Source organism: Schistocerca nitens, chromosome 1 (assembly GCF_023898315.1).
Source record: "Schistocerca nitens isolate TAMUIC-IGC-003100 chromosome 1, iqSchNite1.1, whole genome shotgun sequence".
In the NCBI taxonomy this organism is placed as follows: domain Eukaryota; kingdom Metazoa; phylum Arthropoda; class Insecta; order Orthoptera; family Acrididae; genus Schistocerca; species Schistocerca nitens.
This window is the reverse complement of record NC_064614.1, coordinates 683188344-683201046: the sequence shown is the minus strand read 5'-3', so window position 1 is coordinate 683201046 and position 12703 is coordinate 683188344. Positions and strand designations below refer to the sequence as shown.

At 40.5% G+C, this 12703-nt stretch overlaps 1 protein-coding gene across 1 annotated transcript in view; it reads left to right on the top strand.

Moving 5' to 3' along the window:
• LOC126195117 (otoferlin-like) overlaps positions 1 to 12703 on the top strand; it is a 376779-nt gene that overhangs the window by 211348 nt on the left and 152728 nt on the right. The window contains exon 21 of the mRNA XM_049933641.1: positions 8106 to 8274. Within this exon, the coding sequence (XP_049789598.1) occupies positions 8106 to 8274 (169 nt within the window). The remainder of the gene's footprint in view (positions 1 to 8105; positions 8275 to 12703) is intronic.

Here is a 12703-nt window from a genome sequence, read left to right as displayed (position 1 = left end):
CAACAAATGATCTACTGCAGAACTTCATCATCATACTCTGCTTGTAGAAATACTACACAAAGATTGGATTGCAACATTTCAGTTGCACTGATTCATCACGGACAGTACATCGATATGCCTTTGCTGCCACTGGTTGCCTGGATTTCAAACTGGGTATGGAGATTAACATTTGGTACAGACCACCCTTAAACCCCACCTGTGATTGTGAACAATTTATTTCTAACTAAGATCGAGAACGTACATCAACCACCACTACGTCATTCACATTTTTGTTAAAAATGCTCACTGCCATGTGCCACAGCAACAGCCTTGGCATCCTTCCTTCCACACAGGAGCCGAGGCCAACTGACTTCACCTGATTGCTTCTGATTCTGACTCCACCATGTCCAGCTGGAGCGGCAGCCCTTGCACGTCAACAAACCCCCACCTCCCAGTGATTTGCTCCATATCCGTGCTGCCTGTGCAAGACATTGCCATCCGCGTTGTACCTCAGCCTGTGCAGAATTCTTCTGAGCATGCCACTCCCATGCCTGTGCAGAAAATCCCCATCTGTGTCATGCCAGGGCCTGGGCAGAATGGCATCAAAAATGCTATGCTTTCACCTGGACAGAACATTGTCAACTGCACCATACTCACTCAGTTGCCATATGCGGCTGACTCTACTGCATCCTGGCTGGGCCACTTCTGTTGGCATTATGCAATGTATATCCCCATCACAGATTGGCACGGTGACCTGCAACCCATCAAAACAAAAGACTTCAAGCTGTGCTGATACATCGACTCACAACTGTCACCCAGTTTGTGACTACGCAATAGTGTTTGCAACAGATTTATCTATTCGAGAAGAATATCCTAGTGACCTCAACATTCTGCATGGCTGCAAATCTTATCTCACTCCACTGACAATGACGGTTACCAGATTTCACATCTCCAATTGCACACATGAATGTGATCTATTCATCGACTCGAACTCTGACGAGTGTTCTGTGGGGTTTCCAACTCCAACCATCCCATTCCCAATGAACCACTCTCTGGTGGATTTGACCTCTGACATCAATTCGCTACTGCTTGATGGTTCATAACAATGGAAGAACCTATAGCATTGCAACCACAAGAAGCTCCCAGCTCATAGATTACATTTCATAGATCCATGACCCGGACTCTGTTTGTGTCTTTGTCTCACTGCCTCACATGGATATTCTCTCATAAGGACGTCATAAAACCAACCTAGCAATTAACTTTTTATGCTAATTCCACCTCCCCTTGTTTGTACATCATGCTGCACTTCTGTACTTCATTACAGACTGCTGCATCCCAGAATCTTTTGCCCTGGCACCTCTGCTCCTACCTGGTATATCAACCACTCAAATACACAGCAGGAAGATGCAGTGTGCCTCCTCAGCTGATGAGTTCTTGATGATTCACCAACATTATGTTGACTGCTGCGTGTCATCAGATGCACTCTGTATGGAGATCATATTGATCCCGTGACATAATAACAACACATCTGCTGCCCTCTCCACAGCGTGTGAGCAGCTCATGTCTCGACACACAAACATCATGACAACGAGTGTGGCAGCACACAAGTGACCCCAGTTCTGCTGACTGATCATGCCTACCTGACATCCTACGATGTCCATTCGTCACTCCAGCCATCATCTGCACTGTCACTAATCCTGGACATACAATGAAACAAACATGACAGTACACTGTCTTTTGGCATGCCCCTCCACATGGACAGCACACTGTCACCATATCTCTTCCACATGACTTACCAGAATGCAACTCGATCTCTTTCCATACCTGATTTTCATGAAACTTCAATGACTTCATTCGCTACGTCCATCTGGTTCCACATTCCATTACTGCACACCTACCACAGGTTGATGATGTTCTAAAACACCACATTAGGGATACATTGGAAGAACTGGATACAACACGATGCTAGTGCAACCACTGTCAGTTGCACTATTCAGCTCCAACTGTCACTGACAACTTCAGTGCCCTTTCCCGACACAAGTTCAACACAACAATGCCGGACTCTATGACTGCTTCTCCACCTACAGTCAACTTCAACTATAACCCAAAATGGATCAGTACCCAGAATTCCTGCCTCCTCTCAACCTCTATCCTGTCACAGACCATCTGCACACAGGCCGCACCCATCAAAGTTCACACTTGCTAATAAATCAGTGACTCATGTCAGTTGCACTGCCCTCTCAACATACACCGCCACTTTGATCAGATCATAGTCTCTTTGGTACGTGTGGCCTCCACATGCCAACACCCTCACCACCGACACCCTACATCCCCACTCTTCAGTCACACCACTGCCATCCCGTGTGGACCCATCAGATGTTTCCCATGTCAACCGCAGATACGCCACCTGTTTGCATTCGTATGACTCCTACCATGATTTCGAGAAGTGGCCTAGTTCTGTCTCGCGGAAGTGGCAGCTACTACAAGGCTGGTCATGTGATTCTGTGCCTCCTACAAGAAATGGTCAAGCTGTGCCTGGTTCCTACTCCAGCCAAGACAAGGTTTGTCAGAAAAGATTCACACTTGCAAGAAACGGTCTAGCCCCACCTCCTTTCTGAGCCAGCAATGACGTAGCTGGTCAGGCAGACTTGCCACACATGATGCCCAATGCCGACCAACCACTACTTCATCTTGTGGACCTTGGAGCCGCACGTTCATTTCTTCCCCCCTGCTCCACATTGCTGAGAGAGGGGGCTCTGAGACAGCTGTCGTCAACAACATCACTGACCAGCAAGGGCAACTTTGTGGACTCTCTCTGACTGCACTGTTCCATGTTCAAGTGAAGATGTCTCATGTACATTGTCTTTAGTCTCAAACTGAACATTGTCTCACGTGTACATTGTGTTCAATAAAGTGGTATTACTCTTTTTACAGATAGTGTACTCAATAGTCTATACTCCTCCATATCCCTAGATCCCATATATGATACATTGGTATAAGGCAGGTAGGTCATATGTCATATGTTTGGCACCCAAATCATGGACAATGTTTCACAAATCTTTAAGACTTTTTTGTACCAATTGTGAAATCAATAATTATTTTGCATTGCTGGTAAGAGGTGCTTTTCATTTCCTAAACTGTTTTACATCTACACCTACTCTCTGCAGACAACTGTTAAGTGCATGGCAGATGTATGTCCCATTGTACCAGTTATTAGAGTATTCCTGTCCCATTCAAATTTGGAATGCGGGAAGAATGCTTGTTTAAATGCTTCCATGTGTGCAGTAATTAATCTAATCTTGTCCTCATGATCCCTATGGGAGCGATATATAGGGGCTTGTAGTATGTTCCTAGAATTATAATTTAAAGACAGTTCTTGAAACTTTGTAAGTAGGCTTTCTCAGGATAGTTTATGTCTATCTTCAAGAATATGCCAGTTCAGTTTCTTCTGCATCTCTGTGATGCTCTCCCAGGAATCAAACCAACCTGTGAGCATTCATGCTGCCCTTCTCCATATACAATTCAACAACATTAGCCCTATTTGGTACAGGTCACAGACAATTGACCAATATTCTACAATGGGTCACATGAATAGTTAATAAGCAATCTTCTTTGTAGACTGATTTCATTTTGCCAGCATTCTGTCAGTAAACTGAAGTCCACCACTTCATATCTCTACAAAGTGTTACACTCAGGAATTTGTATAAGTTAACCAACACCAATTGTGAAACATTGATATTACAGTTATAGGATATGAAAATATGTAATATTTTCGTTTTGTGAAGAGCACATTTTCACATTTCTGAACATTTAAACCAAGTTTCCAGTCTTTGCACCACTTTGAAATCTTATCCAGATCTGACTGAACATTTGTGCAGTTTGTTTCAAGCTGCACTGAGGTTGCTATTAACATTGTATAAAAGATAATTAGTATACAACAAGAGCAGCAAGAGTCCCAACACACTTTCCTGGGGCACACCTGAAGTTACTTATACATCTGTTGATAAGTCTCCAACATAGCTTGCTGCATCCTACCTAATAAATAAAACTTCAATCCAGTCACAAATTTGATGCCCCTTATAGTCATACTTTTAATAATAAGTGTAGATGTGGTACAGAATCAAATGCTTTTCAGAAATCAAGAAATACTTGAATGCCATGCTCCAAAGTTTTTGGTATATCATGTGAGGAAAGTGCAAGTTGGGTTTCACATGCTCTGTGTTTTCAGAATCCATGCTGGGTGGCATGGAAGCATACCTTCTTATGTTTCAGCTCAGAATATGTTCTAAGATTCTACAACAAATTTATACCAAGGTAACTGGATGGTAGTTTTGTGGATCATTTCTACTGTGCTCCTTATAAAACGCAGCTACAAATTCACTGTAGAATCTGATAGGAATTCCATTGGGCCCTGGAGTTTTGTTCAGTTTTAATGATTTCAGCTCTTTCTCACTACTACTGACAACAACAATTTTTTCACTCCTCTTTTCATTGTTCATCATCATCATTTTCACTTCAGTCTTTAGACCTTTTTTGTTTTGCTTCTTACAGTACCTGTTGTTTCCTCGGTCTTCTCCCATCTGAGAAAAATCTTCTTATCTGCAGGGGTAATCTTTCTCCACTCATTCTTGTTTCTCCAATTATTTTGTATTTTTTTCGGAGTGTTAAATATATTCAGTTCTTTCCTAGTTTCAAAATTTCAAAATCTATTAGCTCTTGTGCATCTCTTTACTGCTCTTAGAAACCTCATCTATGCTGCTTGTATTCAGCTTTCTTGATGTTTACTTGTAAACCACAATTCACCTCCATAAACAAGCATTGGAACTGTCATTGTTTTATAAAATTTCAATCTTGTTTCTTTGCTTATTTTATTTTTTAAACATCTGTTTATTGTTCCACATATATTCCCCAACTTTTCTAATCTCTTCTCTACACCTTCATCCTACTCGTATGTGACATCACTACCTAAATAGTCTAAATATTTGACCTGTGCTACTGTTCAATTGTTGATAACAATTTTTGTCCTTACAGGATATTTCCCTTTCAAAGCCACTGATTTTGTTTTCTGTTTGTAAATTGTCAGATGGTAGTTTTCACAAACCTTAGCTAATAAATATATTCCCCTTCATAGGTTGTCTTCATTATCCACCAGCAGTGTGGCATCTTTGGCATATAAAAGACAATTCAAGTGGGAATTACTGTTAATTTTAAATTCCCCATTAAAAATTTCCTTCCATTTCTGAATTGCGTTATCTGAATAAGTGTTAAGAAGTGTGGCTGAAATGCTGCATCCTTCACTTACTCCTTTGTTTGTGGCTATAGGCCATGTTAAAGTGCCATTTTTGTCCAAAATTACAATCCTGTATTTTACAGACTTTTTGAAAGATTATTAGGTGTTTTGATCACCTTCTTTTCCTCATAATTCTCCACAGTTTCTTTCTATCAACATTATCAAATGCCTTAATAAAATCAATGAATGCTAAATACATTTACCTGTTATACTCTCCCTGTTTTTGAATCATTTGTGATATTAGGGCAGTAAATCCTTAAAAGAAAATCAGGCAGATTGGAAGGCCACAAAGTGGCAGTCCCGCTATCCAACTATACTTGCATAGCTCTTGTAAGGTTGCCAGGTGAATTTTCTTAATTACTACTAATATCCAAAACGGCCTCAGGTCAAGGCCTTTTCAGTGGCACGAGGATTAAATTGGGGCCCCCTCTGGATTTTCCTTTGTAAAGGAATGTTTGAAAACAGAGTTAAGCATTTGCGCTTTTGCTTTCCTGCCCTCACTTTCAGTTCTTGTCTCATCTGTGACTAACTGGACACAAATGTTGGAGCCACAACAGCTTTTACAAATGACGAATTTCTTTGGTTTTTGTGAAAGATCATTTGACAGTATTCTGCTATGGTAGTCACTGAAGGCTTCATGCATTGCTGTCTTGACAGCCAAGCATATTTCCTTTAGCCCTATGGCTTGTTTTATGCCTATTATGAAGTAGTCTCTGTTTTTTAGAAATTTATTTACAGTGACTATACCATGGAGGGTCCCCCACATACAAACTGTTCTGCTCTGTAAATACACCATGTGATCAAAAGTATCTGGACATCCCAAAAACATACATTTTTCATATTATGTGCATTGTGCTGCCACCTACTGCCAGGTACTCCATATCAGTGACCTCAGTAGTCATTAGACATCGTGAGAGAGCAGAATGGGGCACTCTGCGGAACTCACGGACTTTGAATGTGATTAGGTGGTTGGGTGTCATTTGTGTCATACATCTGTATGTGAGATTTCCACACTCCTAAACATCCCTAGGTCCACTGTTTGTGATCTGATAGTGAAGTGGAAACATGAAGGGACATGTAAAGCATAAAAGTTGACAGGCCGACCTCGTCTGTTGACTGACAGAGACCGCCAACAGTTGAAGAGGGTCGTAATGTGTGATAAGCAGACATCTATCCAGACCATCACACAGGAATTCCAAACTGCATCAGGATCCACTGCAAGTACTACGACAGTTAGGCAGAGGTGAGAAAACTTGGATTTCATGGTCGAGCGGATGCTCATAAGCCACACATCAGGCTGGTAAATGCCAAATGACGCCTCACTTGGTGTAAGGAGTGTAAACATTGGATCATTGAACAGTGGAAAAAAGTTGTGTGGAGTGACGAATCACAGTATACTATGTGGCAATCCGATGGCAAGATGTGGGTATGACAAATGCTGGGTGGACATTATCTGCCAGCATGCATAGTGTCAACAGTAAAATTTGGAGGCTGCGGTGTTATGGCGTGGTCATGTTTTTTGTGGAGGGGGCTTGCACTCCCTACTGTTTTGTGTGGCACTATCACAGCACAGGCCTACATTGATGGTTTAAGCACCTTCTTGCTTCCCACTGTTGAAGAGCAATTCGGCAATGGCAATTGAATCTTTCAACATGATCGAGTGGTTACACAACAATGACATCCCTGTAATGGACTGGCCTACACAGAGTCCTGACCTGAATCCTATAGAACACCTTTGGGATGTTTTGGAATGCTGACTTCATGCCAGGCCTCACCGTATGACATCGATACCTCTCCTCAGTGCAGCACTCTGTGAAGAATGGGCTGCCAATCCCCAAGAAACCTACCAGGACGTGACTGAACATAAGCTTGCAAGAGTCGAAGCTGTCATCAAGGCTAAGGGTGAAATTCCAGCATTACCGATGGATGGTGCCACAATCTTGTAAGTCATTTTCAGCCAGGTGTCCAGATACTTTTAATCACATAGTGTATGTATCCAGTGCATGGTCAACTATGGTATTTTTTTTCAGCTTGGTGCATAGTTCCTCTACATGCCTCTGTCCTGTGCTAAAAGTTTCGAATTCCTCATTGAGATGTGGAACTATTGCTTTTGTGTCTAGCTTGTTGATCACGTATATCATTATGCTTGTTTCAGTTGCCATTTGTACTTTGGTTATCTTTGTTGCCACAACTGCCTGATGATCAGTAATACCAATTCAAGTTGCCATACAAGATTCTGGCACATTTTTAATTAGTTACAGATTGACAGGTATTGTAATAGTATTCAGTGACTTATGGTTCCCTTCATTTGTTCAAAAGAAGATTGAAAGGTTTGAGGAAATTAAAGTTTCCAGAGATTAAACTTGAAATTTGATTAGGACCCTGGTCAAGGCATATGCAAAGAAGGTACTTGAAATGCTAGCAAAAGATGAACTACACATTCGTGGCAAATCAAAAGTGTGTGTGTGTGTGTGTGTGTGTGTGTGTGTTCAAGCAGATTATTTGCTTATGCTCAATCTAAAGAACTGGCTATCGACACTGATAAGAGTAATATCATTCTTCCTCCAAATTCTGAGTGCTTTTGATTTCAGCAGGTACTGTATGTGATCCTTTTTTTGTGTTTACTAGTACTAAGATGTCAAAAAATGATACAAATAATGTTAATTGTTTATACGCATTACAGACAACTCCTAATTTTTTTAGCCTTAACATAGTGATTCTATAATAAACCTGTGTTTGGATATAAAAAATTAAATTGATCTTTGAGTCTTTGATAGTGATTGTCGACAGCTTGGACTGTTTAGTGTAACATGTTATTAATGTTAGTTGTTTATAGGATTGAAGTGCTCTTTTGGGGACTAAGAGATTTGAAACGAGTTCATCTCATGACTGTGAATAAACCAAGGGTGGATATTGAATGTGCTGGACACATTCTCTACTCTTCTGTAATACAAAATGCAAGAAAGAATCCAAATTTCAGTACTCCTGTCAAATTTCTTGAACTGGTATGTACAATAAAAGTTTGGAATTTTATTTAAGCTTTCTGCAAGGCACAAACAATGTGTTGTTTAAGCAGTAGTTGTCAAAAAACATGTAAGGCATTCAGAAATAGGTGCAGTAGCCAATTTTTAAATCTAGTGTGAACTTTGAGCAATATTTATTACTTGAATAAAAAGCAAAATGTGGTGAAAGTCAATTTTTCACCTCCAGGTGACTGAATGGTGATGCACGGACACATATAATAGTTCAAAATGATGTATTATGTTTTGAACTTATACTGCATTTGTGTTACAAATATACACTCTCTCTTTTTCGCATGCAAACTTTGTGGATCTCTGGAGGAGGAGGGGGGGCCTAGATATATGGAGCAAGTAGGAATAAGGAAGTAATGGGCAGCAGGAGGGACAGGGATGGTAGGAGGCTATTGTTATCTGTGGTGAAATAAGGCTTAATTTTGATAATAATCACAAACAGAGAGAGAGAGAAAGAGAAATAGGAGATGAAAAGCAAATTACTTTGCTAATACAAGGGAGTAACGATGTGGAAAACAACAAGAAGGATGTGGTTGCTACTTGCTTTTCCTTCCCCATTTTATCTCTTTCTTTGTGTTATGGTTGATACTATCAATAAGCCTTGGTTAAATATGGACAGTGAGTGCCATGTATTTCACTCTCCTTTGCCACCATATAGTTTTGTTTTGTATCCTCACCTCTCTTCGTACATCTTTCACCAGCATTTTCAATTATTTCTTGGACATATTAAAATCTTTGTCTTGTCCTACAGCTTTTACTTCCATTAGAATGCTGGAGGTTATTCAATGATGTCTTTCCTTTCTTTGCTGACTCTGCAGTGACTCTCCTCATTCCTTTCTTATCACTTCACCCACTTTTCAAGATCCTTCTATAGTGCCACATTTCAATCACTTCAGTCCTATTCTTCTCTGGTTTTCCCATAGTCCATGATTCATGATCATACAATGCTGTGCTCCAAAAATATTTTCAGAAATTTCTTCCTCATATTAGAGCTGATATTTGATATTAGTAGACTTTGTTTTGCCAGGAACGCCCTCTTTACCTGTGCTAGTGTACGTTTTATGTTCTCCTTGCTTCATCTGTCTTGTATTATTTTGCTTTTGAGGTAACAGAATGCCTTCACTTTGCCTACTTGATAGTCCCAAGTTTATCACTCATCTCATTCTGGTTACTGTTTACCACTTTGGGTTACTCTTAATCCATAATGTGTATTTATTAGACAGTTCATCCCACTCGACAGGTCCTGCAATCCTCCCCCATTTCACTGACGATAGCAATGTCATCAACAAATCTTATCATTAATATCTTTTTACCCTTAATTTTAATCCTTTGCCTAAATCTTTCTATTATTTCCTTCATTACTTTTTGATGTGTAGATTGAACAGTCTTACACCCTTTATAATGTGAGCAATTGATTCTTGGTCTTCCATTCCTATTTTTCCCCCTTTGTTCTTGTACATATTTCATATTTCCTTATAGCTTACACCATTTTTGTGAGAATTTTGAACATATTGTACCACTTTACGTTGTTGGATGCTTTTTGTATGGTGACAGACCACATGAATGTGTGAAATAAATGGTTGTAGCTCCATCATAAGCTTTTTTTATTTCTTATGGTGACTACTTTCGGACACCTGTGTCCATTTTCAAACCATCTATAAAGAAAATTACAGTTAACATGACAATTTTATACGAATGAGGAACATATTGGCAACACAGTTACAGTACACTAATATACATGAAAAAAATCCACTCACCAAGTGGCTGCAGGAGAACACACATGCAAAGAAAGCCCTTACCCCTGCATACCCCGGAATCAACAGCTTTTTCCTCCAGCAGATGGGCCAAAGGGGAAGGAAGAGGGGTGAAGGAGAAGGAACTGGAGAGGTCTAAGAAAAATGGGTAGGGGTTGGAAAAGTCACCCAGAAGCCCAGGTGAGGGGAGACCCACCAGACAAGAAGAGAAGGAAAGATTCTCATTCAGTCTGGTGGTCTCCCCTGACATGGGGCTCTGTGTGACTTTTGTCGCTAAACATTTTGTCTTTGATGCAAGCCACTGTCAGCAGTTTCTGGAGTTTTACCTGGGATAAATTGGCAGCCCTGTAGGTTGCACACTGTTGGAGGGTCACCAAGGCTGGTGTGGGCTACTAGTTTTACATTGCCCATGCTGCACTAAAACTCTGTCAAGGCCACTGATGTCACTGCTTGGCGTGCTATTTAAAGTCGAATTCAGGGAGAATGTTTCATTCTGCAGCCACACGAGCAGCCGCACTGATGTTTTGTCGACCTTATCATCGTCAGCGTTTGCGTCCGAGCGTGTTTAAGGCTTGTGAGAGTATTAATATCGTCCCCAATAATACTGGTGAGGCCCAGATTTTGTTGGTGGCTCGTAGGTGGATGGGATTTGTTGCAAGGTTTTCTTTGAAGAGTACAGTTCAAGTTGTAGGTAATGGGTGGATTACTATTGCTTTGGTTCGTTCTTCTAACACAATCAATACCTTCACTGTGCGATAACAATGGTGAAGTCACTGATGACAGTGCCACTAAAGCAGAGTTATTAAACACGATTTTCTGAAACTCCTTCACCAAAGAAGACGACGTAAATATTCCTGAACTCCAACCAAGAACAACTGCCAAGATGAGAAACATAGAAGTAGATATCCTCGGTGTAACAAAGCAGCTTAAATCACTTAATAAAGGCAAGGCCTCCGGTCCAGATTGTATACCAGTCAGATTCTTCTCAGAGTATGCTGATAAAATAGCTCCATATTTAGCAATTATATACAACCACTCGCTCACAGAAAGATCCATACCTAAAGACTGGGAAATTGCTCAAGTCACACCAATACCCAAAAAGGGAAATAGGAGTAATCTGCTGAATTACAGGCCTATATCACTAATATCGATTTGCAGTAGGGTTTTCAAACATATACTGTATTTGAACATTATGAAGTACCTCAAAGGAAATGATTTATTGACGCATATTCAGCATGGGTTCAGAAAATATCGTTCTTGTGAAACACAACCAGCTCATTATACTCATGAAGTAATGAGTGCTATTGACAGGGGATGTCAAATTGATTCCACATTTTTAGATTTCCAGAAGGCTTTTGACACTGTTCCTCACAAGCATCTTCTAACCAAACTGCGTGCCTATGGAGTGTCACCTCAGTTGTGCGACTGGATTCGTGATTCCTGTCAGAAAGGTCACAGTTCGTAGTAATAGATGGAAAGTCATCGAGTAAAACAGAAGTAATATCCAGCATTCCCCAAGGAAGTGTTATAGGCCCTCTATTGTTCCTGATCTATATTAATGACATAGGAGACAATCTGACTAGCTGTCTTAGACTGTTTGCAGATGATGCTGTTATTTACTGTCTTGTAAAGTCATCAGATGATCAAAACAACTTGCAAAATGACTTAGATAAGATATCTGTATGGTGCAAAAAGTGGCAATTAAACCTGAATAAAGTAAAGTGTGAAGTTATTCACATGAGTACTAAAATAAATCAGCTAAATTTTGATTATGCGATAAGTCACACAAATCTGAAGGCTGTAAATTCAGCTAAATACTTACTTACTCACTGGTCATACCGGACTCGAGAGTCTATTACCGCAACAACGTATTTTCACCATCTGTCCCTCTCTTGGGCTATTTCCTTCCATTCACCTTCAATACCTAGGCTCCTCAAATCAGCCTTCACATTGTCCTCCCATCTACACCTCACATTGTCCTCCCATCTACACCTCGGTCTCCCCACAGGATGTTTTCCTTCTAGGTGCCCTACCAGTACTCTGTGCACTGCCCTGCCCTCAACCATTCGAGCTACGTGACCTGCCCATCGCAGCCTACATGATTTAATAATACTGATTATGTCAGGGCTTGAATAGAGTTCGTGAACCTCTTCGTTATGCAGTTTTCGCCACTCTCCGCTAATGTCATCCCTTTTTGCTCCGAAAATTTTCCTCAAAATTTTTTTTTCAAATACTCGAAACGGCTTTTCATTTTGCACAGTGAGAGACCAGGTCTCACACCCATACAGCATAACTGGTAGAATAATACTTTTGTATATTCTAGTCTTTAAATTCCTAGACAATATCCGTGATGAAAGTAATCTATTCAGTGAGAAGTAGCATGCATTTCCCAACCATAATCTCTTCTTCAGTTCGGATTCAGTCTCACTTCTCGAAGTGATGTCCACGCCTAGATATTTAAATGTGTTCACTTTTTCAAACTGCGTGTCTCCAACTCTTAACATTTCCTGATCTACTGCTGTTGGCATTCTAGTAGTAACCAGGTATTTAGTTTTGTTTTCAGTTATCCTTAGACCTACATCTTCACTAGCCATGATTAATGCATTCACATTTGCTGTTACAGATTCTTTCCTATCGCTAATGATGTT